The 23840-nt window shown below is 54.8% G+C and overlaps 9 protein-coding genes across 9 annotated transcripts; 4 read left to right on the forward strand and 5 right to left on the reverse strand.

Moving 5' to 3' along the window:
• Positions 1-35: 35 nt before the first annotated feature.
• On the reverse strand, positions 36-1819 carry QBC33DRAFT_571577 (uncharacterized protein). The gene is made up of 3 exons (XM_060430610.1): positions 1164-1819; positions 426-1066; positions 36-325 (listed from the first exon to the last, which is right to left on the reverse strand). The coding sequence occupies exons 1-3, from the start codon at positions 1387-1389 to the stop codon at positions 230-232; spliced, it is 963 nt and encodes a 320-aa protein (XP_060281664.1). The 5' UTR covers positions 1390-1819; the 3' UTR covers positions 36-229.
• Positions 1820-2747: 928 nt separating this feature from the next.
• On the forward strand, positions 2748-5069 carry QBC33DRAFT_590967 (3-dehydroshikimate dehydratase; the record flags this gene model as incomplete). The annotated part of the gene is made up of 2 exons (XM_060431630.1): positions 2748-3802; positions 4209-5069. 2 exons carry the CDS (start codon positions 2748-2750, stop codon positions 4612-4614), a joined length of 1461 nt encoding a protein of 486 aa, XP_060281665.1. The 3' UTR covers positions 4615-5069.
• A 106-nt stretch (positions 5070-5175) lies between these two features.
• QBC33DRAFT_544334 (inositol monophosphatase) lies at positions 5176-7066 on the forward strand. The gene is made up of 6 exons (XM_060428444.1): positions 5176-5619; positions 5727-5778; positions 5867-6322; positions 6387-6458; positions 6520-6651; positions 6744-7066. Exons 1-6 carry the CDS (start codon positions 5439-5441, stop codon positions 6850-6852), a joined length of 1002 nt encoding a protein of 333 aa, XP_060281666.1. The 5' UTR covers positions 5176-5438; the 3' UTR covers positions 6853-7066.
• A 283-nt stretch (positions 7067-7349) lies between these two features.
• On the reverse strand, positions 7350-9524 carry QBC33DRAFT_590975 (uncharacterized protein; the record flags this gene model as incomplete). The annotated part of the gene is made up of 5 exons (XM_060431631.1): positions 7350-7357; positions 7409-7477; positions 7540-8028; positions 8167-9162; positions 9413-9524. 5 exons carry the CDS (start codon positions 9522-9524, stop codon positions 7350-7352), a joined length of 1674 nt encoding a protein of 557 aa, XP_060281667.1.
• A 1223-nt stretch (positions 9525-10747) lies between these two features.
• Positions 10748-15246, forward strand: QBC33DRAFT_544337 (von Willebrand factor type A domain-containing protein). The gene is made up of 3 exons (XM_060428445.1): positions 10748-12410; positions 12495-14931; positions 14986-15246. The coding sequence occupies exons 1-2, from the start codon at positions 10985-10987 to the stop codon at positions 14855-14857; spliced, it is 3789 nt and encodes a 1262-aa protein (XP_060281668.1). The 5' UTR covers positions 10748-10984; the 3' UTR covers positions 14858-14931; positions 14986-15246.
• Positions 15247-15688: 442 nt separating this feature from the next.
• On the reverse strand, positions 15689-17288 carry QBC33DRAFT_544339 (nucleotide-diphospho-sugar transferase). The gene is made up of 3 exons (XM_060428446.1): positions 16842-17288; positions 16613-16768; positions 15689-16508 (listed from the first exon to the last, which is right to left on the reverse strand). Exons 1-3 carry the CDS (start codon positions 17154-17156, stop codon positions 15972-15974), a joined length of 1008 nt encoding a protein of 335 aa, XP_060281669.1. The 5' UTR covers positions 17157-17288; the 3' UTR covers positions 15689-15971.
• Positions 17289-18539: 1251 nt separating this feature from the next.
• Positions 18540-19936, forward strand: QBC33DRAFT_141500 (uncharacterized protein). The gene has a single exon (XM_060422114.1). The coding sequence runs from the start codon at positions 18753-18755 to the stop codon at positions 19806-19808; it is 1056 nt and encodes a 351-aa protein (XP_060281670.1). The 5' UTR covers positions 18540-18752; the 3' UTR covers positions 19809-19936.
• Positions 19937-20337: 401 nt separating this feature from the next.
• QBC33DRAFT_560824 (uncharacterized protein) lies at positions 20338-20836 on the reverse strand (the record flags this gene model as incomplete). Its single annotated transcript, XM_060430089.1, has 3 exons — positions 20338-20449; positions 20520-20610; positions 20674-20836. The coding sequence occupies 3 exons, from the start codon at positions 20834-20836 to the stop codon at positions 20338-20340; spliced, it is 366 nt and encodes a 121-aa protein (XP_060281671.1).
• A 1643-nt stretch (positions 20837-22479) lies between these two features.
• On the reverse strand, positions 22480-23626 carry QBC33DRAFT_590982 (uncharacterized protein; the record flags this gene model as incomplete). The annotated part of the gene is made up of 4 exons (XM_060431632.1): positions 22480-22508; positions 22561-22949; positions 23004-23164; positions 23216-23626. Coding segments are annotated over 4 exons (990 nt in total), but the record flags the coding sequence as incomplete, so codon positions are not given.
• Between the last annotated feature and the right edge of the window lie 214 nt (positions 23627-23840).

The following is a 23840-nucleotide window of genomic DNA, read 5'->3' on the forward strand; positions in this document are numbered from 1 at the left end:
GTACTCTCTGCCTCCTTTTCGTTGTTAGTTGCCGAGCAGTGTGGACACACCGACAACCAGATCTAGGTATATATCTCATCTATTCATCTAGACTAGAATGGTAGTTGTAACAAGACAAAAAAAGCCACACTAGCTGCGCAATACAAATGCCTGTTGTCCCGGCTGTGTCGACTAATGACTCCAATAAATGGTATACTAATAATATCCACAAAACCTCCAACTCCTCAGTCTACAGCCGTAGTCTTTGCCCAAGTTTGGACGCGATCACTTCTTGGATCGCCTTGACTGGTAGCTCGCTGGCTTGGCGACCTGTCCAATACTTGTCCTGGATCTTATTAGTACTGGAATGTAGTAGCCAATGCTAACCCAGCTAGGATATACAGAGCCAAGGGGAAAAGAAAAGAAAAAAGAAGGCCTGTGCTCACCTGCTCAATCCCCTGCCAGACCAGGGCTTCAGTACCGAGGATGACCTGCCACCCCTCGGCCTCCGCCAGGGCGCCGAGCTCGGTGTAGGGGGACGGGTTATAGCACATTTCCAGCATGGCGCCCTTGTGCTCCTTGCGGAGCATCGTCCGGGTGATCCGCCTGGCCAGCCTCTCCGCCTCCGTCCTGGGCGGGAAGTCCGGAACGCAGGCGACGACGGCGCCGGGCCCCTCGAGCGCCTCGGCCTGCTCGGTCGTCTCGACGTGCACCAGGCCGTCGCCGTAGCCCCTCTCGGCGCACTGCGCCATGATGGAGTCGACCTCGGCCTTGTCGCGGTTGACCAGGTAGATGTCGGTGGCCTTGAGCCACTTGCGCAGCGCGTACACGGCCGACCGGGCGGCGCCGCCCCCGCCGACCACCAGGCCCGGCCTGCCCTCGAAGACCGCGGCCGGGCGCGACACGTTCTGCAGGAACGCCTCGCGCGTGCCCACGACGTCGGTGTTGGTCCCGCAGAACAGGCGCCGGCCGTCGGGCAGGTCGCGGATGAAGATGGTGTTGCATGCGCCAATGTCGCGGCATTCGTCGGTCAGCTCGTCCAGGTGCTGCATGATGGCGACCTTGTGGGGCATCGTGACTGATGCGCCTGTGTAAGTTCAGTCAGCACGAGCCCGAGCCCATGGAGCAACAACAACAACAACAACAACAACCCATGAGATAGGAGGGGAAAGGCAGGACTCAACCGTAAAATTTGGGGTGCTTCATCAGCTTCAAGAAGTGGCCCATGTCCGTTGAGTCGAGCCTGATCTGTTCCCACCGCAGACCAAGCTCCCGATAGACTACCGAGTGGAGCAAAGGAGACATGGAGGCGGCGAGCTTCTGGCCGAAGAGGAAGCCGTGACGGTCCAGCTCTCCAATGCGAGCCGTCAGAGGCATCTCGTCTTGCATGACGGTGGTGGCTGTCGCCATATCTGACTGCGGGGGAGGGAGGGACTGAGAGTATGGAGGCGAGGGGGTGCCGCAAATATTCAGTGCTCAAGGCGGTCCTTGTCTTTTCTTGACTAGGTAAGCAGTAAAGGCACGGTAGGGATGGTAAAGATGCAGGAGTCAGTTGGTTTGCCTCGGAGTGTCCAGCGGTGATCAGGCGGGTAGCCTCTGCGGCCGGCGGCCTTTATTATTGAGGTGATCCGTCCGTATTTCGGTCCGCTGACGCGGTTTTCTCGGATGGGGAAGGATAGCTGCAGATGCGGACCAGATAGCCGAAAGCACCTTTACTGGATGGAGTCTCTACAAATCACCTTCTCTTAGGCGCAATTTCCCTGCTTCATTTTTGAGGGGAGCATCCTCCAATACCTCTAGGGGTTCAAGTGCTGAGGCGGAAGTGCATTTTTACAGGTAGTTTGGCCACAATTTTTCTTCTTTCCCCCCTTTCTGATAGGGGGAGATCTACGGACCTTTGCGGAAGGCATGCTAACTCCCGTCGCTCGGATGGTTGGGCGGTGGTTAAACATTCACCCCCGCACTCCACAATGACATCAACCGGGCTAGTGTACATACCACAGTGCACCATTTCCATCCACAATCCCTCACAATGGAGGTAACGTATTCCGTACACTTCAAATCCGGGCAGGCAGGAGGTACCCGTAAGTCCAGGATGAGCCTTACTCGCTAAGCCGGACGTTGCTTAATTAGGCATATTACGTATCCGCTTACCTTCGGCGCCATGGGTCGCGCCTTCTTCCGCTGTCCTCTCAAGTGCTTTGCGTGACCATTCCCAGGCCCAGGCCCCAATCCGGATACCCAGATATCCAAGATTGGGTGGATTCAAGTCTTGACCAAGGGAAGATACTTTTACCTGGGTTTTCCGACCAACAAGTCGGTTAATTATCTCGGCCTTGGACGGCTTGATGTCCGTCTCTCTAGTTCGCTTGAATGTTGTTTGCCACTGGCTTGATACGTTAGGCAATATTGACAACCAGATCAACACGGGAGGGATTACTCATTTCATAGGTTTGCCTACATCAGTTTCTTGCAGTAAAACTGTTAAGTAGGTATCCTAGCTGCCGACCAGCCTGGAAGCCCTTGGTCATCATCATCGTCATCTTCTCTCACTCGAACCTACTCCCCTGGGTATCACCATTTTACGTCCTACCTTGTTCCTGTCTCCGTCCACAGCCCCTGGGATCAATTCCACAACTTACTGCGCCATTCGGACAGGCTTCTCGTCTGTCTCTCCTGTCTCGGTTCCGCTTCTACCGGGATATATGCTTCCTTGGTCACGGTCTCCTTCTCCTATAACCCCCGAATTCACAAAGCGCCCGTCAAAGATGCCTTGCAGGTTGGCAATCAGCTCCATGTCCCTGGGCCGGTGCTATGCTGGTCATTCTCTGAGCCACAAGCTGGACATGGCACAGAAGTATGGCTACAAAGGCATCGAGCTCTTCTACGAGGACCTTGCCGACCTTGCCAAGAGCTTGTCCCCTGATGGCTCATCGGCACAACCCTCGGCAGCAGCTCAACTTGCCGCTGCCCATAACATCCGTCACATGTGCGACTCCCGTGGCCTGGAAGTCGTCTGCCTCCAGCCCTTCCTGAATTACGATGGCCTAGTCGACCGTAACGAGCACCAAAGGTACCTCAAGAGGCTGGCCCTCTGGATCAAGCTTGCCCAGGTGCTTGGTACAGACATAATCCAAATCCCCTCAAACTTCCTTCCCGCAGAGCAGGTTACCGACAACCTAGACCTGATCGTCGCCGACCTCTGCCAGGTCGCAGACATTGGGCTTCAGCAGTCGCCCCCTATCCGGTTTGCTTACGAGAGCCTCTCATGGGCTACCCGTGTGGATGTCTGGGAGCGATGCTGGGAGGTGGTGCAGAAGGTGGACCGCCCCAACTTTGGCATGTGCCTCGACACCTTCAACATCGCCGCGCGCATTTACGCCGACCCAGCCTCGCCAACAGGGCGCGTGCCTGGTGCCGAGGAAGAGGTGCGGAAGTCGATGGAGCGGCTGGTGGCCCGGGTCGATGTGAGCAAGGTCTTTTACGTCCAGGTTGTCGATGGTGAGCGGCTGCGCCAGCCGCTGGTCAAAGGCCACGCCTTCTACGACGCAGAGCAGCCAGCTAGGATGAGCTGGTCGAGGAATTGTCGGCTCTTCTACGGCGAGAAGGGTGGCTACCTGCCTGTAAGAGAGATCGCCTCAGCCTTCTTCCACGGCCTTGGCTTTGATGGGTGGGTTAGCCTGGAGCTCTTTAACCGGCGCATGTCGGACGACGGCGCTGAGGTTCCCGAGGAGCTGGCCTGGAGGGGGGCCGTCTCGTGGAATAAGCTGGTGGAGGATTTGGGATTGGAATGTGCGCCATCGACAATGATATCTGCATCGCTGTAAGGGGGATGTTCTTGGGGTTTATTCTAAACTGTCATGTAGCGTCTGGGTGTTACTTTAATATTACTTCTGGCGTTTTTACTTGCTTCATGTTGAATTATCATCGTCTCCCCCTTCAGCTACCTGCCCATCTTTGCTAGTCTCTCCTACTTATACTGTTTCTCAACATCAAGATAAGATGGCCGAGCGAGTAGTCCAAGGCGCCATGTCAGGGTGTTTCAAAACTTACACTCCATCTCCGTGGTCTCGAAAGGGGCGTGGGTGAATTCCACTCTTGTCACTTTTTTTCTTTCTTTTCTCGATGACGACGACACCATGGAAAATCCGACAGTGGCTCAGTAAGGATTTTACTTGGTTTTATTTCGCTAGTCTGCACTCGTGGCACCAACTATCATTACAACCTAGACTCCTCCTTGATCTTCAAGTGCCTGGCCGCAAACTCGAGAGCGGCAGTATACCCGAAGGTGCCCAAGCCACAGACGACGGCGACGGCCTTGTCGCTGAAGTAGCTGTGGTGCCTCCAGGGCTCCCGGGCGTGGATGTTGGACACGTGCACCTCGACGAAGGGGATGGCGACGCCGAGCAGGGCGTCGCGGACCACGACGCTCGTGTGCGTCAGGCCTCCCGGGTTGATGATGATGGCGGAGACCCTGTCCCCGCTGGCCGCGCCCGCGTCCGGCCCCAGGCCGGCGGCCGCCTGGATGCGGTCGACGATGGCGCCGTCGTGGTTCGACTGGAAGGTCTCGAGCTGGAATCCCAGGTCGTCGGCCTGCTTCCGCGCCTGCGCCTCGACGTCGGCGAGGGTGGTTGAGCCGTATATGTGGGGCTCCCTGGTGCCGAGGAGGTTCAGGTTGGGCCCGTTGATGAGGAGGATGCGGCGGGGCATGGCTGCGGCGAGTGGAGCTTGGCTTGGAAATTTACAGCCTGGGCTATGCCTAGATGACGAATTGACGGATGGGTGAATGGGTGAATGGAATCAGCAGAGAGGTATGGTCCCTCGCTACGTTTGAACTTTGGAACTTTGAACTTTTGGAGCCCTTCTGAAGACCAGCAGCGCCAAAGCCGACGTCGTCCACGTAACCCGTTATGGCGTGGCTGCCTACAAGGGCCTGTAAAACGTAAAGCAGAGTCCCTGCCCTTCATACAGGGGCGGCTAAGCAATAAGGCAGAAGGTTGTGTGACGACCAGCGTTTCTGCAGATGGTGGGTGGGATGAATGCGCCAATGCTTGGGGCCGGATAAAGGCTCTGCCAGCGCGGATTTGCAGTGGATCATGGGTGTGGGTGGAGTGGGGAAAAAGGGCGGCTTACACAGATAATAAGATCGACCCGAGCTCTTCTTCGACCGACGAGCGCACGCTGGAATTGCGGGGAATCTGCCCCAAGACACCACTAACAATGAACTGGGTGGTAGCGCCTATGGGTATTGTTCAGCACCCATGCCAGAGTGGCGTCGGTTTCTGGCGGCCGATGCAGCTTGATTCCGCCCCGCCTTCGGTCACTTCTGCCCCAACTTGAAGTTCCTGCAAATGAGTAATCGGGCATTTTACCAGTTCCCAAGAACCTGCTATCACTTCGTCATTATCTGTGGGAACCAGGCAGACATAAATCTTAGCTCGTGACAAACAGCAGAAGTCATGGCTGGAATGACTGACGAGCAGCTGGGCGAGGTCTACGCCTTCGCTGTGCAGCTGGGCAAGGATGCCGGAAACATGCTCATGGATGCCGCTAAGGCAAGGCTCGGAGACGCAGGACAGAGCGGCCAGGCATTTACAGAGAAGGACAGCGCTGTAGATATTGTCACCAAGACAGACGAAGGTAAGCCCGCGTCGCATCGTCCCGGCTTAGGTGCTTCCGCCTCCGCCGGATTGTAACCGTCCTTCATCTCTTGCGGCGCCTCGCTGACTCGGGGATACACCCGTTAGACGTGGAGGCCTTCATCCATCGTTCCATCTCCCTGAAATATCCCGACCACAAGTAAGTCGACCCTTTCTCGTCTTGAGCCTGATCCGAGTAAGTGCTCCAAACTGATCATCGTGGCCTCCCCGCGCCCCCCCCCAAAAAGGTTTATCGGCGAGGAGACCTACTCGAAAGGTGACTCGCGCGACTACCTCATTGGCGAGACGGACCCGACGTGGTGCGTCGACCCCCTAGACGGCACCGTCAACTACACCCACCTGTTCCCCATGTTCTGCGTCTCAATCGCCTTCATCCTGGGCGGCCGGCCCGTGATCGGCGTCATCTACGCCCCCTTCCTCAACCAGCTCTTTACGTCCTGCCGGGGCCGGGGCGCCTGGCTGAACGACAACCAGCGCCTGCCCCTCATCCGCTACCCCGTGCCCCCGATCCCCGAGGAGGCTCCCTCCGGCTGCATCTTCGCGTGCGAGTGGGGGAAGGACAGGCAAGACAGGCCTGACGGTAACATGTACCGCAAGGTCGAGAGCTTCGTCAACATGGCCGCCGAGATTGGGGGTCGGCAGGGCAAGGGGGGGATGGTCCATGGGATGCGCAGTTTGGGAAGGTTTGTCGCCGCGCCCGGAACCGCTGGATATGGCTTGCGCTTACGAGTTGAACCCCCAACCTAGCGCGACATTAGACCTCGCTTACACGGCCATGGGGTCTTTCGATATATGGTGGGAGGGCGGTTGCTGGGAGTGGTATGGACGAACGACCCTCTCTGCTCCAATCTGCTCTGAGCCATGCTGATAGACCTTGCAGGGACGTCGCGGCGGGAATAGCTATTCTGCAGGAGGCCGGTGGCCTGGTGACGTCTGCGAACCCCCCAGAGGACCCGTCCACCGCCGAGATTCAAGATGTCCGCCTTGGAAGCAGGTTATATCTCGCAATAAGGTGAGTTTGGAGAATGAACCTCTTCCTGCCCACGGCGCCAATATCTGCCTCTCATTTTTCTGCGATCAACCGCTGACATACGTCTGGCGAAGGCCGGCCGGACCATCATCAACCGAGACAGGACGGCAAGGCCAGGAGAGGCTCGTGCGGGAGGTGTGGCGGAGGGTAAGAGAGTTGGATTATAGAAGACCAGGCGCTTGAGCGGCCAGTTTCTCGAGGGTTCTTTTGAGGAACCAGATCAGTAGTTAGGTCTTGTGACGACCAGCGAATCCATGGTGTTGTAGATATTTTCCTTCTCTCTCCCTTAATTATTTGGGGGTTCTTCTCTCTCCCTCTCTCTCTCCCTTCCTCTCGCCCCTTTCTTGCTACCACAACGAGGATTGGAGATTCGTGCCTTAAATCAGTATATAAGCACAACAAACTGTATTAAATTTCATTTCCATAGTTAGACCCTTGCTTTAAGCTGTGCATGCCGACCGGAACTCCATTATTAACTATTAGCCCCTCCACCAACAAGAAAGTTTCCCGAGATATCAACCGAAGCAACTTGTCTCTCCTCCATTTCCTGCTGACTTAGGATCTCTATTCTGCTAATCTCGCCATCATCTTTAACCCGCACGGCAAGTCTAATCTCAGCGAGAACACAATCCTTCTCCCTCTGCGGATTCGCTTCCAACTCCAGCGCAGTCTCCAATCTCTCAACCCACTGGCCGATGGAGTATTTCCCGGAGTGACGCCGATTTTGTGCCTCTCTTACTTCTTTCCGCCAAAAGGGCCGTAGCCGGCCGTCGGAAGTCAAAGGCGAAGAGCGACTGAACCTCATCACCTGAGTCAGAGCTTGGAGAGAGCGTTCCAGGGGGAGTTTAAACCACTCATTGTGTGTTTTACTTCCGCACACGAACTGGCGACGAAACTCATGGAGATGGTAATGGACCATCTTTTCGACCAAACCTGCCGCGTAAGGCATATATGCCTTGAAGACCTTGATGGGTGTCTGTTCGCAGCAGCTTGCCCAAGCCTGGAGGCGTTTCTGCTCGTCTACCGAAACTCCAATCTTTATGTAGCCCGCGGTACCCGGTAGAGTGTAACCGTAAATATAGCAGCCTCCGCGGGAACTGTTGTGGTAGATCGGCTTTTCTAGCTTGTCGAGCAAGGCCTCTAGGGCCTCTCGCGCCGACATGCTTAGCCGGAAGAAATCGTGGGCCTGGACAGTCCCTTGTGCGCTTCCAGCGTCGTCCCCAGCATCGGCGAACATAAAGTCAACTTGTGTCTTGGAACTCAGCTTGCGGATGAACTTCTGCAAATCCTCGTCGGGGCCGCAGTATAGGACCACCCCGTTGAAATGTGCCGGCTCCGGGTCGGTTTTGTAAGCTTGGTCTGCAGTACTTGCATCTAGTCCTAGAGAGTCTGAGTCCGCATAAGTCGTCGCACGAGCTTCATAACTGTCTAATACTTGACTCGGCATGTCAGTCTCTAGGATCGGTACTGAGACCAGACAGGCGAGTGAATGCTCACCTCGAGCGGCCAGCTGTTTGCGTGCTTGTTTCCTTTGCAAGGGGCTTCCCGTTTCCGAAGCTCCGAGCCTTCGCTGAGGTTGGTCACTGGAGTTCGAGCTAACTTCTGAAAGCGGAGTGGCATCCCTACTCCGTCCGGTTGGGGTAAATACTGTCGCCGCCAACGACGAGCCGACAGACAGTGGCGTCCTCTCCAATTCGTTAGCCGCATGGCCTTGGTCGATGAATATGTCATCGTGGTCGCCTTCTTTCGGTCTTCGAAATGGCGTGCTTGCTAACTGTGCCATTCCCGCACTGGCCTCGTCGTTCAAGTTGGATCGAAGGTCATCTGGACTGGACTTGTCGTTCCGGCCATCGTCTTGTGCTGTCCCCCACCGCCTGGGTTTGTCCGAGGGGAGAGAGTCGAGGGTGGTGATGTGAAAATCTTCGTCCCGCCTCTCCAGTCCGGGCCGATGAGGTTTGGATTCTCGTTGCAAAGGAAGCACTCGCTTCAAGAATATGCTCATCCGGGAATCGGCTGACGTAAAAGTCCAAGACCGTTTGGGTGGACCGGGACGCACCGGTTCAACCTCGCCGTTGTGTGATGGACGGGCGTTCCTTTGAACTGTCTCGAGTCCACGTTGCGGTGGCAGAGCACTTTTCCAATCCCCCGGACAATGCAATGGTGGAGGAGCCCTTTGGAGGAGTATTCCGTTTGCCTTCAGGTATTCGGCCCAGAGTAATTTGTGCCATTTGTTGTAGAGATGCGCGTGTAGCGTCTGTCGGACGCCGTCATGGGATACGACGAAGTCGTGCCTCTCGATGCCGCAGATGCTGTGTACCGCCAGGTGCCACAGACATAAGTCAGCCGTGTCAGAAGGGAAACCGGCCCCGAGAAGGCGCGCTGTGTGGTTCTCAATATGCCTCCGACTCGATTTGTTGAGTACTCTCTGGCATTCCCTTTTCTGGAACTGTAGGCCGAGACACGTTTTCTTGATGGAGAGAAATTCCCGGAGATCTGCATTGCTGCGAAAGGACCAACAGTCCTCCTTTGTTTTGTGTCGGACCAGAAGAGTCGACATTGGTGTTTAATGCGTGGAGGATTGACTGATCTGAAATGAAAGAATACCAACGACCGAAGAATTTAGAGGGGAGGTCAAGAAACCATGATTCTTGACTGTGCGCTCCATGACGGGAGTTTGGGGGGGCTGGGGGCCCTGACCAACTTGACCTTGACGGAGTCGCCGTGGCAGTGAATTACAACCTACCTGGGTCCTGCATCGAGGATATTACGCACAACCAACAGAGGTTCCAGCCGGCCAATAATGTCACAACTTCAGTCACCACAACCAGGCTGCCAGCTCCCCCCCGTTTCGCCATTACCACGCAGAACAATCTCGAGGGTGGGTGGTATCATTTCTAAGGGTTACACGACATTGCCGAACTATTTAATTCATAGTGCAAGAGAAGAGGCAAAATATGAAATAGCCCAAGCGGTTCATATAATTACACCCAGTCCTTCATTATAACCGAATCCCCCCTGGTCTGCAAAGGGGCATTGCGCCATCATGTCCAATAGGATTGATTTCGAGACGGTAGGCTCCTTCTCGAGAAATTGTCGGGGCATGTCGATGCCAAGGACATCGAGCTTAATGAGCTGACGGTGTGGCCGCGTCGGCCCGAGGGAGCTGATATGATTCTCGAATTGAATACGGGCTGATCTAGCGCTGTGCTCTCCTAAGTCGTTAGCAGGTTGTCAGATGACCGATACTTGCCGTACTTTATGGGGAAAATGGTATGCGATGGAAGATATTTGTGACATTGAGACAGGGCGAAGTTCTGGACTTCGTCCTGTATGAAGCAACAAAACCAACATAATGAACATGATTAAGACCAGCTGATCAGCTGGGACGGCCGGTCAGCCATCTGTAAGAAAAGTGTTGGTAGTGCTAGACCTTATATTAGAAGATATTTGAAGGCACGAAGAGTCTCCTCTCCGCTCTGCCAGTCCCCAACATAGGTACAGGGGAGACGCCTCCTCACAACCCCACGTGATCACGCACGTGCCATGACTTTTCGCCCCTTTTCAACTTCCGCACTGGACATGGCGTCTCGGTAATTCAAGGGTCAGCTTGGTGAGAGGACTGGTTGCCATAGCGGGTTCTTGCCTGCTCCTCGGCAATTAAGGTTTTCATTTTTTTTTTCCCTTCTTTGGGAGGGGGGCGCGGGGGGATCTCCCCAGCCAGCTTGGGGGGCTGCATAAGGCTCTGCAGCTAGGCATACTTGCCACACCATCCTATTGCAAGGCTCAGGTTCTTTGACTCTCTACCTGCCGATCAATTATAAATATCAACTAGTAAACGTTATCGATGGATCGGTCCAATAATCGGGCTATTCGAAACAAGGCTCTCACACCTGGTGAGCTGAAGAAGGCGAGACTCGGTCGATGGTCATCCTCACCACCCATCCCTTGACACGTCAGTCATCTATATTCGAGCCTTGAACCTGGAGCTTACTCAGCCCAGCTATTCAATTGGTCCCTTTGACATATTAGCAGCAGCTGGTCTAGTCTCTCTGGTGTTCATTCGTCACCTCACCGGATAACCTGCCAACGAGGATGACGAATTATGTTCAGCCACGAGACGAGCTCCTCACCCACCCCCCCCCTACCTTATGGCCATGCATTTACTGGACAATTCAAAACTAGGACGAGAACCAAAATCATGTATGACCATGGTCGTCAAGAGGTCCTTTAGACGGTCGTTCCGTTGTCGTAGCCGAATTTCAGCACACTAAAGTCCGCCCTTAGGTTATTTCGCGATTCAAGTACTGAGGCCAATATGACGCCTAAAGCAGGCATCACCTGGAACAGGCAAAAGGATTGCCTGCGGCCGCTCTGGGTCAACATCCAAGCCCGAGTCGTCGACGACATTGGAATTTTTACGGCAACTCAATTGTTCTGGAACCACACCAAAGACAACATCGCCCAGGCTGCTTATACCTTTCCGCTACCAAATGGATGCTCTGTCACTGATTTCTCCTGCCAATTTGGCAAGAGAAACTCAAACAAACTGCTCGTTGCCAAGGTTCGGCCCCGAGCGGAAGCAAGAGCCAACTTCGACAGAGCCAAGACAACAGCAGCGCTTGGAGAACTCAACACATCGGAGATCTTCACCTCTTCTCTGGGCAACATCCCTGCCAAGGCGAGGCTTAGGGTGGAAATAACTTTCACGTGCTTGTTGCAACGCCAGCTACGTGAGGACGACGACGTGACTCTGGTGACGCTGACGATTCCCACCACCATCGCCCCGCGGTATGGCACACCACCTCCAGAAATGAGGCACGCAAACATCACCGAGCCCTTGGGAATAACAATCGAGGCTATTGTCATCTCACGGGAACCGCTGCTTGCAATACAGGCTCGTTGCAAAGGCCACCAGATAACCCAAGAGCCATATTGGGAAGTCAACAGCGGAGGGCAGTGGATGGAGACAGGAACGCTGGTGAGATTGGGGGTCACCGATTCTCTAGGTGGAGACTTCGTTCTGAACATGTCGCGGCCCATCGAGCGCGAGCAGCCATCTGCATGGGTCGAGTACCACCCGGAGTGGCCCGATCAAAGGGCCATGATGATTTCGATTCCTCCCACTTCCACGACCAATGTACCAGGCCGCAGCGAGATTCTCTTCCTCGCTGACAGGTCCGGCTCCATGGAGAACAAGATTGGGGCACTGAAGAAGGCCATGATGTTTTTCTTAAGGGGTATTCCCGAGGGCAAGTTGTTCAACATCTGGTGCTTCGGCTCGAAGTACACTTCCATGTGGCGTGGTTCGGGGGAGTACAATGCGCAGAACCTTGCCGCGGCCGAGAAATATGTTGCAAACAAGTTCAGATCTGACATGGGGGGGACTGAGTTGCTTCCTGCACTGAGAGCCGTGGTCGACGCGCGAGATGCTACGACTCTGACTGATGTGATCGTGCTGACCGACGGAGAGTATTGGGCTCTCGATGACACCACCAACTTTGTCCGCGACACCAAGCAAGCAACGAACGGGGGAGTGCGATTTTTCGCCCTCGGCATCGGAAATGAGGTCTCGCACGCCCTTGTCGAGAACATCGCGCGAGCCGGTGGGGGATACTCCCAAGTGGTGGAAGCCGCAGGGGGAGGCGACCTGACCAGAAGCTTGGTGACCATGCTTGACAAAGCTTTGAAGGATCATGCGAGCTCTGTGGACATTTATTTTGATGGGGTCGAGAAGAGTCAAGGTGCGCTTGGTCTTTGCTTTTCATGTTGCTTCTTATCCTTTCCCTCTCCCTCCTAAATTTGCATTACTAACTAAGTACATGTAGGTTCCGACTTCCTTCAATCGCCGACGTTGCTCAAATCTCCGTTCAACACCATGGAGATGTCACCATTTGTCCATAATCGCATTCTTCTGCTCCTCAATACCAGCGAATGGAGACATTCCCTCCCGCAGTGGGTCCAGGTGGTCAGGAACGATAGCCGCGGCAAACAAGAGATGATTGATGTCAGGGTTCAGGCCCTCTTAAATCCTGGAACTCTCATACACAAGCTCGCAGCACGAGCACTCCTAGGTGATCTCGAGAGGCGCGAAAGTTGGATTCAGGGACACCTTTTTGCACCTCCCAGATATTCCATCGAGGAAGAAGATCTGACCAGGGCGGAAGGGGAGGCACTGGGAATCCATTACAACATAGCCTCAAAATGGACCAGTTTCTTCATCGAACAATCTTCCAATCCTGGTCTGGATGACCCCTTCCTCCAGGATTCGACAAACCCACCGAGCAAACATTCCAAGACACAGCCGAAAGAGGGTGGTTCTCGAAGCAAGCACTCGAAACGCCAAAGCGAACCCCGGGCTGGTGGTGATAAAGGGAAATACGCGAACTCGAGGTCTGCGGAAGGACCCACAGAGCTCCCCAACCCCGCTCGACGGCGTTCCGATGTACCGTATCCAGATCCTTCGGGAAATCCATTCTTTGACCAGCCACATACCGCCGGCCCAGGCTTGGAGGAGACATATTCATCACCTTCTAGCCCTGAGATGTTGGGGAGCAAGCGAGGTGCTGGATCTAGCAAGGGAGAAGAACCACGCAGAGGTGCTGCCTTCAAGAGCAACGGAATTCCACATTTCGAAAATAGGGATATAAATGCTGACGAAGAGGATCCCTTCTGGGGCCAAACTCTTTCCCAGTACACTGAAGCGAACGTCAAGTACGGTCAGTTATCACCTACAGTGTCCAGAACCGCACCTCAATCCGTCGAAGAGCAACTCCACACCGGAGGGGGTGTGGACGACAACGATGCAATGCCATACGAGGCCCCTAGCACTACGGACGCTATATATGGAAGCCGATATCAGGAAACATCAGAGCACGACAGCTTTGGTCCGTCACAAGAACCTATGGCTCCGGTCGTATCCGATTTAGCCATCGACGCCCCAAGCTCAATTCCGGCCTCAAACTTGGCCATGGTCAGCATTGAGAAGGTTACCTCTTCGCGTAAGACCCGTGAGACCGACGCTGACGAGTTCGTCATCTCTTCTTTGATCCATCTCCTGACTTCTGAGGGCTGCTTCAAATTTGCGGACAAGAAGGCCGGGAAGAAGCTGCTCGGCAAGAAATTTGGCGCCATTGTCGACGCACTGGGGGATGTCGACTTCCCGCTTGCCTCCACCATTGCCGTCGTCGTGTTGTTGCGTCAGGACTATCGGAAACACCGGAGCTTTTATCGGCTGGGCCTGGCAAAGGCTGTCCAATACATCCAGCATGCCTTTCCAGATTGCGGTGTCGAGGACGAAAATTTCACCGTGGACAACTTCCTCCTATACCTCGAGGCACCTGGCGAGGAGTGTCTTTACAATGCTTCCGATTTGGATGATGAGACGGAGGACGAGAGGAATGACAAAAATGGAGAGGGACTGCAAAGGGATCTGGCCCGAAGGCTAATAGAATTGGCTCAATGTCTCACCCCGGGCGAGAGAGTCTGCCGGAAAACCCTCGCATCTTTAGATGCTAAGATAAGCGAGATGGAAGTGGTTCTGTTCGGCGTTAGCTCCTCGCGGAAGAACGGTAGAGCCCGGCGGACCAACACTGTCAAAGCGCATGGGACCAAACAATCCAGAAACCAGACATTCCAGCCCTCGCCCAAATCCAACGAAGAGTCAACTGCTGATAACTCGTCTCATTACTACGCCCAAGGTGGTGGCAGCGGGGAGCAGGTGGCAACATATAACCTGGCGGAATACCGGTATGCCACCTTTCCAACCGGACATGAGGAAACACCAGGGATCGCGTCTTCGTCTCAGGATTTCGGAGTTCCGGTTGTTGTGGCTGGACAGCAGGAAGCCGCTGACGGGTACGAATGGGGAGCGGCGCCGCCTCTTGCGTATCCACCTGCTGTAACAGAGGAGAGGGACTACCAAGGCGACTCTGGCGATGGCCCGAGTCAATACGAAGCTCCGCCCTACTCACAACCAGAGGTCCAATCACCAACGACGACATTGGCCCCCGATACCGAGAAGATATGGCACGACGATCCCCGTCAAGAGAGGGAGCGGCACGACAACGCCACAGAATATGCTACACCTGATACCAAGTCCGACACTAGGCATGCAAAATCTAAGAATGTAGGAAGTCAATCGAGAGGGGAGCCGTCAAATACAGCCAAGAGATCGAAGGGGCGTCGTTGATTCATGATTCCGACGACAACAACGGCTTATGTTCCATTGCTGCCAAGACGAAAGCATCCAGAAATCCCTGTAATGTAAGTCATGGACCCGCAGAACTGCCTACTCTACGCGATTTTAACCGTTCAAAGCCGTTGTGAGGGCGCCATCTTCCTTGGTCTTATAGACCCGCCGACACCCCGTTCGACGATCACTGCGGAAAAGGCGACAGGATTTTTACTTTACTGCTACTGTGCAATAGAGAGCGTGCCAACTTTGAAGATCGGTAGTCCGTCCATCAGGTTTCCGTATTACTTTGGCTAGTATGAGTAGGACTTTTACTGAGTTTTCTCGAAATAGCGTTCTTAAGGCATCAACATTTTGATTTAATCCTCAACTAACTTCCCATTGACATCTCTAACTTAGCATATCACCTCCTTTGCAATCCGTGCTACACATAATACTAGGCCGTAGTTGAAGAATGGCTCAAAGCCCCTTTTCCCCAGGGGCAGGCAATCCTTGGCAACACACCTGACTCGGAGGACTCAGTCATGGCTGCTGCATAAATAGCAAACTAAGGGAGTGATCTAGCACGTACGACCATACCCACTGGAGAACTCGGGATCCCGTCCGCTCTCCCATAGATAAGCCAGTGAGGGCCAGACTAGTAGTTGGGTCGGTGACGACCAGCGAATCCCTGGTGTTGTACGTTTTTTTTTTTTTTTTTTTTAACTCCCCCCCCACCAATGGGCCCTTCCCCCCCTTTCCTTGTTTCATTATGCCCATTAATGGGCAACATTGGGTTTACTAGCCTACGTATTGCATGCAGGACCATCGACTGAATCGATCCTGTTATTTGTAATAGTTACTTTTTATTGGTACATGCTATCTATTAAGACATCTCACAGAAGAAAATCTATGTTCTAATGCCAGGCTGGATATCCGAGTTGCCTCCCCCCTGATATAATGCCTGGCCCATATGTTCTCCCGCCTCATTATTGCTCTATTTATCTTGCGAGCCCTCCCCATCTAACGCCGGAAAATGCCCAAAATTACGGGGAAATGGGGAAAAGTAGTAAAAAGGTCCGCGTGTGCGACAATCCGATACCCCGGTCTCGAAACCCCCCGCCATCCCCCGTTACGCGAAGTCGTCGTCGTCTTTATCCGGCCGCCCCTCGAGGGGTATATATCCCCGGGTCCGGCGCCGCATCCGCCGCACGGCCCGGACGGCGAGCCAGGTGGCGAGCCCGAGGATGACGCAGACCCCCAGCGCCAGCAGGGCTAGATTGTCGCCGATCCAGAGGAACAGCTGGTTGTCCCAGTTCTTCCACGTGCCGCCGCGCTCCTGCGTGAAGAATATCCACCCGTCCGTGTTCTCGTTCTCCATGATGAGGCGGTACAGCCTGTTCTCCTGGGACCCGGCCTTGTCGGGGTCCGGGAGCATGGCGTGGTACTTCTCCCAGATGTCCGTCTCGAACCACTGGCCGCTGGCGTAGCTGATGGTTATGTAGGGGAAGACGTAGTTGTAGTCGTACGCCCGGAGGGACTGTGCGAGCAGGCTCCAGAAAGGATGGTTCGGTCGCCCGGCGAGTATGTTGTTGTTCAGTGTGTCTCGGCCGCTGTCGGCGATCCAGGCTGGGTAGTAGAGGAGTGGCTCGAGGCTCGTCGGACATGCCTAGAAAGAGAGGCTGTCAGCACACCTGGACAGAGAAAGGCAAAGCCAGGGAGGGATTTGCGGGGAAAGGGGACGGGAAAATAGAAGGGAAGGAGGTAACACACATGATCGAGGTCAATGTAGATGCCGCCGTAGTGGAGAATGAGGAAATATCGAATTGCGTCCACTCGCTGCACAGGGAAGCGATAGCCATCGTACGTGTTGAGAAACCAGGGATACTCGGTCGCAATGAGATCCCGCGATGCCTTCTCCGTCCAGAGCTACAAGTGACAATGTTAGCCGCATTGCCACATCACCATGATTGGGAGGATGCGAGAGGGTTTGCTAACGCACCATGTGATTCCAGTCGGGGTTCCGATCGATGCATGTCTGGCGCGCCGCAATCCAATCGACGGGGAGCGTGTCATTGCCGGGGTCTCGCCAGTTGTGGAAGACTTGGTGGGTGATTTTGGGGATCACCTGGGGGCGTGGGTCTGGATCGCTGGCATTGTGGGCGCGCGCGACCTCGGCCTGGGTGAGGGCGATGCCTGAGTGCTCGAAGAAAAGGTTGACGAAGCTGACGATTCGCGTGACGGCGCAGACGAGCAGGGCCACGGAGAGGAGAAGCACCAGGAGGGCGATGGAGACCGTCTTTAGGCGGAGCCGCATGTTGACGACAGCCACGACATTAAGCCGCTGACGTGACACAATTGGGGGAGGGGAGGATAGGAAAGGAGAGGTAATGAGAGAGAGGGGATCTGGGAAGAAACACGTCAATAAAATCAATACGACACTTCGCCACGATCTGGTCCACGTATTCAAAGTTTTATTTTAAGGGGGGAAATTCCAATGGAGCAGAGGGGATACTCTGATTGGATCGTGGGGAGGCTGATGTAGAAAAGCTAATACTAATGCGGACTGGCGCGGGGTAGCTGCAGGGACATATACGAAGTAGCGTGGAGATTCCATCCCTTGACACGTGAGATAAATTAATGGCCCCCACCCCCCATATCCATTTTAAAGACGAGTATCGTCATCGTTTTTGTCCCTAATAACTGCCCGGTCCTGTGGGAAAACGAAGGTTGCGGAGAGACTGCCGGCGCGAAGAAGTCTTCACGCGGTCGTTGGCAGTTTCCTTTCGAGCATCTTCGCAGCAACCTTCTCGCACCAGATCCCTTTTGGGCAGCATCTCAACCCGAGTCAAGCAAGGGATCGTAACACCAAGTATTGCCATCTCGCTTCTTTATTGTCTTATAGCATCTCGTCTCGGTTACGCGGAGAACTGGTTCGAAGCCAAGCCTCGCGTACGCCTCTCTGCTCTCATCGTTTCCGCACGCAGCGAGGCAGGAGGTATCGCATTCTTTAATGAGGTATTTGGGCGTTCTTCCCCGATGTCTGCATCGATGTTAATCAAGCAAGGCCTTTCTGAGAATCATATCTACTAACTGTGTTGACTCGAACAACCCTTCGCGCCGATCTTTTGATGAAGCTGTAATTACGCCTACGGGCCCATGCTGGCGGACATCATCCCACCCATCGGCTCGAACTACCTGATCCGTCCGTTCGACCACCTAGATGTCGTCCCCGTGGTCATATGATGTGCCGGAAAACTCCCAAAAAGCCCCGCGCCAGTCGACGCCTGTCCTTGGGCCTGCCCAGACGCTGGTATTGGTGCGACGTCAGTGCCGAGTTATGTAATTACTCAACGATTAGATTAACAAACCTGTTTCGCCGCATGTGGGCCCAAGCGGGCCGGTTGGAGATTCCCGTCTGCAGAGGCAGGTACTGTACCTGCAATTCCCTGTTGACCTATGGAGCTCTGAAAGTAAAAATAAAATAAAAATCCACACAACAGGGGACCCAGCGGATCCTCAGAGCTGGGTTCGGCGGTGCCTTGGAGAAACCATGGCTCTTGCTGGATCTTGTACGTCACATCCAGCCCCCAGCGTCGATCGTGACGACGCAGCCAATGGGGCGGGTTCCCTCCAGCCAACGGATGCCTATTCTAGCAATTCGAAAGCTTCCATTTTCCAGGGCCGCCCCACCTCTCTGCAAGGATGACGACAGCGAAGACCATGGAAGATATAACATATAAGCGTCTCGAATTTGCCTGTAATTATTTCCTTGCTTGCATAGTAGACCAAGGGCTATCTTCAAGGGACAAAGGGGGACAGACTCCCAGCCTACCTGTCTATCCATCCTCTGCATGATTTCGCAGCATTCGCATCCTCGCCGCACTGTTACTGGAATAAGAGTCACCTAGCGATGTCTCTCCGCCCAAGCATCGCCCGCATCTATGCGCAAACCCACCACCAACTCCACCACCGCGGCTTCAGCTCCACCACATCCCTCGCCCTCCATGCGTCGCCAAAAACACCCTCGCCCCCGCCATCGCGGCCCGCCACGCAGCAGGCCGCACCCGCCGCCACGCCCCGCAAGCCGATGAACCCCAACCCGCGCGACAACCCGGCCGACGAGCTGGCGCCCCGCGGAGACGTCAACGTGGGGCGCAAGCGGTTCGCCGACTTCGACCTGGCGGGGCGGGTGTTCGTCGTGACGGGGGGCGCGCGGGGTCTCGGTCTCGCGCTGGCCGAGGCGCTCGTCGAGGCCGGCGGCAAGACGTACTGCCTCGACCGGGCGGCGCGGCCCGAGGACGAGTGCTGGGAGGAGGCGCGGCGGCGGGTCGCGCCCGAGTGGGGCGGGTCGCTGCACTACCTGCAGCAGGACGTGGCGGACACGGAACACCTCGACCAGGTCATCGCGCGGGTGGCGGCGGAGCACGGGCGGCTCGACGGCGTGATCGCTGCGGCGGGGGTGCAGCAGATCACGCCGGCGATGGACTACCGCGAGGAGGACGTGGCGCGCATGATGGCGGTCAACTACACGGGGGTGCTGATGACGGCGACGTCGGCGGCGCGGCAGATGTTCCGGTACAAGACGAGGGGCAGCATCTGCTTCATCGCCAGCATGTCCGGAAAGGTGGCCAACAAGGGCCTGTTGTCGCCCGTGTACAACTCGTCAAAGGCCGCCGTCATACAGCTGGCGCGCAACCTGGCCATGGAGTGGAGCCCCATCCGGCAGGACGGCACGGGCGGGATCCGCGTCAACTGCATCAGTCCCGGGCACATCATCACGCCCATGGTGGCCAAGAACTTCGAGGAGGTCCCCGGGCTCAAGGCGAAGTGGGAGGCCGAGAACATGATGGGTCGTCTGGCGCAGCCGAGCGAGTTCAAGGGCGCCGCGCTGTACCTGCTCAGCAACGCGAGCAGCTTCATGACGGGGAGCAATATCATCATCGATGGCGGGCATACCTCGTGGTGATTTTCCGGGTGGTGAAGAACAGGGAATCTGCATACCGAGCGCGGGGCCGGGCGTGCTGGAGTTATTGTAACTTGTGACAAACATGTGACGGATCAGTTCCTGAGCTTCTGTGGGCTAGTTTGCCATACCGGCAGCCATTCAAACCCAAAATACCAGCCGTTAGACTCAACTGCACTTTCTCCTTCATCCCGACGGGATTTCTAATGAGTGCCTAGCTTGAATTATAATTGCGGCAAGACGTAGATGTTGATCAATTCTAGATCATGAGTGACTGGAGGAAAGTGTTGCAATGTCCATCGACTTCCAGAGAGTATGTATGATACAGCACATATTCACCATAGTCCCTCACCGTTCTCACCCCTGTCCATTTCACACCTCGTCCCATCCCGTCCGTCTTCTCTGGCCGTAGAATACCGGTGTCATTCTAAAAAGAGGCGACACAGTGACGTCGGAACGCACTCGCGGCCGCTACCCATTCTCAGCCATGCATGCTAGGGCCAGGGGTACTGCTGCAGCACTCACTATCCGTTTAGGCGACGTGCCACGAGAGCGCGCTGACCTTGTCGTTGAAACCGAGGCTGTTCAGGTCGTCGGCCCCCGGGGCGGTGATGGTGACCTGAGCGCCTCCGCAGTTGTAGTCCCTGGTATGGTTCTGTGTCAGCGTGTGTTCACAGCATGGCCCATTACATCTCAGCACATATGATTACTTACGCGTGCAGAACCCATGCAATATTCGGGGTTGCCGGGTAAGCCGACGAGACCTGGTCGTTGAAAGGGTTCAGAGCCGGGTCCTGGAAATCCCCTGGTTTGGCCATCGTCAGTTTCATCATGCAGGCATTTGCGTCATTGAACCTGGAATACTCACAGCAGTGGCTCTTCTGAGACCAGTTGATGCAGCTACCACCATGGTTTGTGTCGGCGCACAGCAGGATGGTGGACTGGGGATCATCGGCCGCCGTGTCCGGGGCTGGGGCCGGAGTAGCGAGTGCCGGAAGGGCAAAGAGGAGAGTAGGGATGAATTGCTTCATGTTGACAATTGTATCTTTAATAATGGTATGCGGGTTGAGTTATAGGGTTGAGATGTTGTTGCTATTTAGAAACCAGAGACGAGCAGATGGCCTACCTTTTATACATAGTCACGACCGCGACACTCACCGCCGTCGGCCCCAGTTACGTTTGTTGGATCCTGAGTCGAGTCGGTCGACGAGAGAAGCCATCCAGGCACAAGCCGGATATGCATTCTACAAGCGCAATGCAATAAGAGCTTAGGTGAGATCTTAGCAACACTGTTGTCAAATTGATCTACAGGCAGACACAGCCCGAATACAGGGACTGGCCGGCTTCATCATCCGAGGCATCTAAACGACGTCGACGATCCAGTCAATCACCGAAAAGGCAGAGGCATAGGTCGGCAAGACATATACCGCCTCGCAACAGGCCAATAAACTTGATTGGTTCTTCAATTCGTGTTGTCAAGTTGATGCTTATTCCCATGTCTAAGCAAATCCTGTAAATGATCAGAGGGTGCGTGTCAAGCGAGAACCGATATTGAGGCGCTCAGTAAGCAAGCCTTCAATGACCTCCTCCGGCGGGCGAGTCTCTGCACGAAGAGGTAACTTAGACAGCCTGCACATATTAACGTCTTACAGCATGCTGCTTTTCCTAGCTCACCCAATGTGGAAAGTGGTAGTAATGGGGTTTGAGAAGTCTGGCCGGCTGCTCTGGCCAGCGAGCCATCAGCAAATTTGACATCGCACCCTGCCCGTATTGGAGGGTAATCCTTCATAGTCGCCGGATGGAGCCGTGAATTAGACCACGGTCACAAATGAAAGTAAGAGCATTTCAGAAAGAACACGGGGAAAAGTTCACAGGGCCTCAAAACCCCAATAAGTAAGAGCTCCACTCGGTGTACGGGCGTTTTGAATTTCAGCCACAACGTCCTACAGAGGCCCATCAAATATCACCACTCCTTGTGCCAGCGACAGGAAGTTTGAAAATTGAAGCGCCCTAAGTAGCTAGCTAGGGCCAGAGGTCAAATCTGCTTGGGCGGCAAGGCTGGCAGGGCTGGCCAGGTATTGCCTCTGCCCATACTGCCTCTGCTTATATAAAGCTTCTTTAACATTGCCCTGCCAACTGCAAAGTCCTCATTGGCCAGCCTTGCTTCCCCATCGTTGTCGTCGTTATTGTCTTTGCCGTCGTCGTTGTCTTATAGAGCTACACGCGCTGAAGGTTGCTGCCAGAATTTCATGGGGCCTGCCTGAACTGTGGCGCAGGCAGGGCTCTACCAATCAGATTACTATATTTCGTGCACGAGCCATAATGGACATACACGGAGTACATACACCGAGTGGAGCTCACGGCCGTACACCGAGTGGAGCTCACGGCCGAACACCGAGTGGAGCTCACGGCCGAACACCGAGCGGAGCGCATAAGTAATTTCCTAAGTCTCCTAAAATCCTAGATCCTGTGGAATCCTGGGAGAAATCCCTAGAGAAAAAAATCCTAGGTCCTACCCAGCCGGTGTCCAATGTTCGATGCCCGTGCTACTAATCAAAACATATAAATTGAACACTGCGGACCCAAAAGGTTGAAACGAACGAGGTCAATGGTTTCCGCCGTGGAAGAACGCCGCCACGGTTTCCGCTCTGGAACCCGGTGCTTAATGCGCCGGCACCTCCATACCCGGAAGATGGTCGACCCCTATAACAAGTTAGTAACTGAGTCACTGGTATTAAGGCGTCTCGAGACATACATCCGTCGATATTCTCATTAACGAACTGCTTGACCTTGCACTGATTGGCGACGGACATGGCCTGCGTCGTGATTGAGCCGCAGCCGTCGTAGAAGCACTCGGACTTGTCCATGGCGCGCTGAAGCGCGTCGCCCTTCCAGCCGAACATATAGTCGGCATGGGTGCCGAATCCGCTGGTACCCTCGAAGCTCCACACGAAGGGGTTGGTACCCGCGGTGAACAGGCTGTTAAACTGGGTTGTATCCCATACGGTTTCGTAAACTAACTGCGGCATCCGGACAGGATGGGTTGCCGGGCATGGGCCGGCGTTGATGAAGCCGACGGTGCTGACAGTGTTATACATGTGTGATTGATGGTCGGGGCTGTCGAGGTTCTTGCCATCCCAGCATCTAGAACGGATTAGTCAGCTTACGTCACAGGTTTGAGATGAAAGGCTGACTAACGCGGGGAAGTGATGAGTAACAAAGATGCCGGCTGGGCACGGCTTGGTAGGGAAGTCAGAAAGCTCCGGACCTCTATTAAGAAGGGTCGTCAGGCAGTTATAGCTGAGGCCGGCGTGTGGCTTGGTGGTCTGAGTTGGGCTGCCAACCGTCATACGGAAGCCCTAGAGAGTGTTAAGCATCTCAACTCGCAAGATAGAACCTAACAGACCTACAGCTGGGAAGGCCTTAATAGGCTGCTGCTGGATGTTGTCCTTGCTAAGGTCGTACTGGGTATAGTAAATGGTAATTCCACCAGTAGTACCCGCTGCAAGGGCTGCGTTGTTGATGACGGGCACACGGTGGTAGGATCCGTTAGTAGGATGCTTGAAGTACATGACGGCAGTCCAGTAGTTCGAAAAGTCCTCTGACATCTGGCAGGTGGTGCAAGTGCCCCTCGCGCCAACATCGCCGGTCATGGTGGCATTGAAGGCATTTCCGCCGATGATGTGATGAAGATGCGAAGAGGGTAGACTGCCAGGCTGGACGACGGGATCAAGGCGTTGGATGGTCAAGGTTGAGCATCCAAAGCGAAGACCTGCCTGGGTAGTCCCGACAAGCGCAAGGGCGACAGAGAGTAACTTCATCTCAGCGACGAATTGGTCTGAGCAGTAAAGATCTTCAAAGGTAGGGAGCAGCAGGAGAAGCACGGCGAGGAGGAGAAGCAGAATGCCAAGCCTAGGGCGTACCTACTCTTATAAATGGGTGCTACCATCCTACGTAGTCTCGGGATCTAATATTTGGCCACTCCAAGCCGTCGAACTAATATATACAGGAGAAGTTTCATTTGTTACATCTTAA

Source organism: Phialemonium atrogriseum, assembly GCF_030411735.1.
Source record: "Phialemonium atrogriseum strain 8032-3 unplaced genomic scaffold QBC33scaffold_19, whole genome shotgun sequence".
NCBI lineage: Eukaryota > Fungi > Ascomycota > Sordariomycetes > Cephalothecales > Cephalothecaceae > Phialemonium > Phialemonium atrogriseum.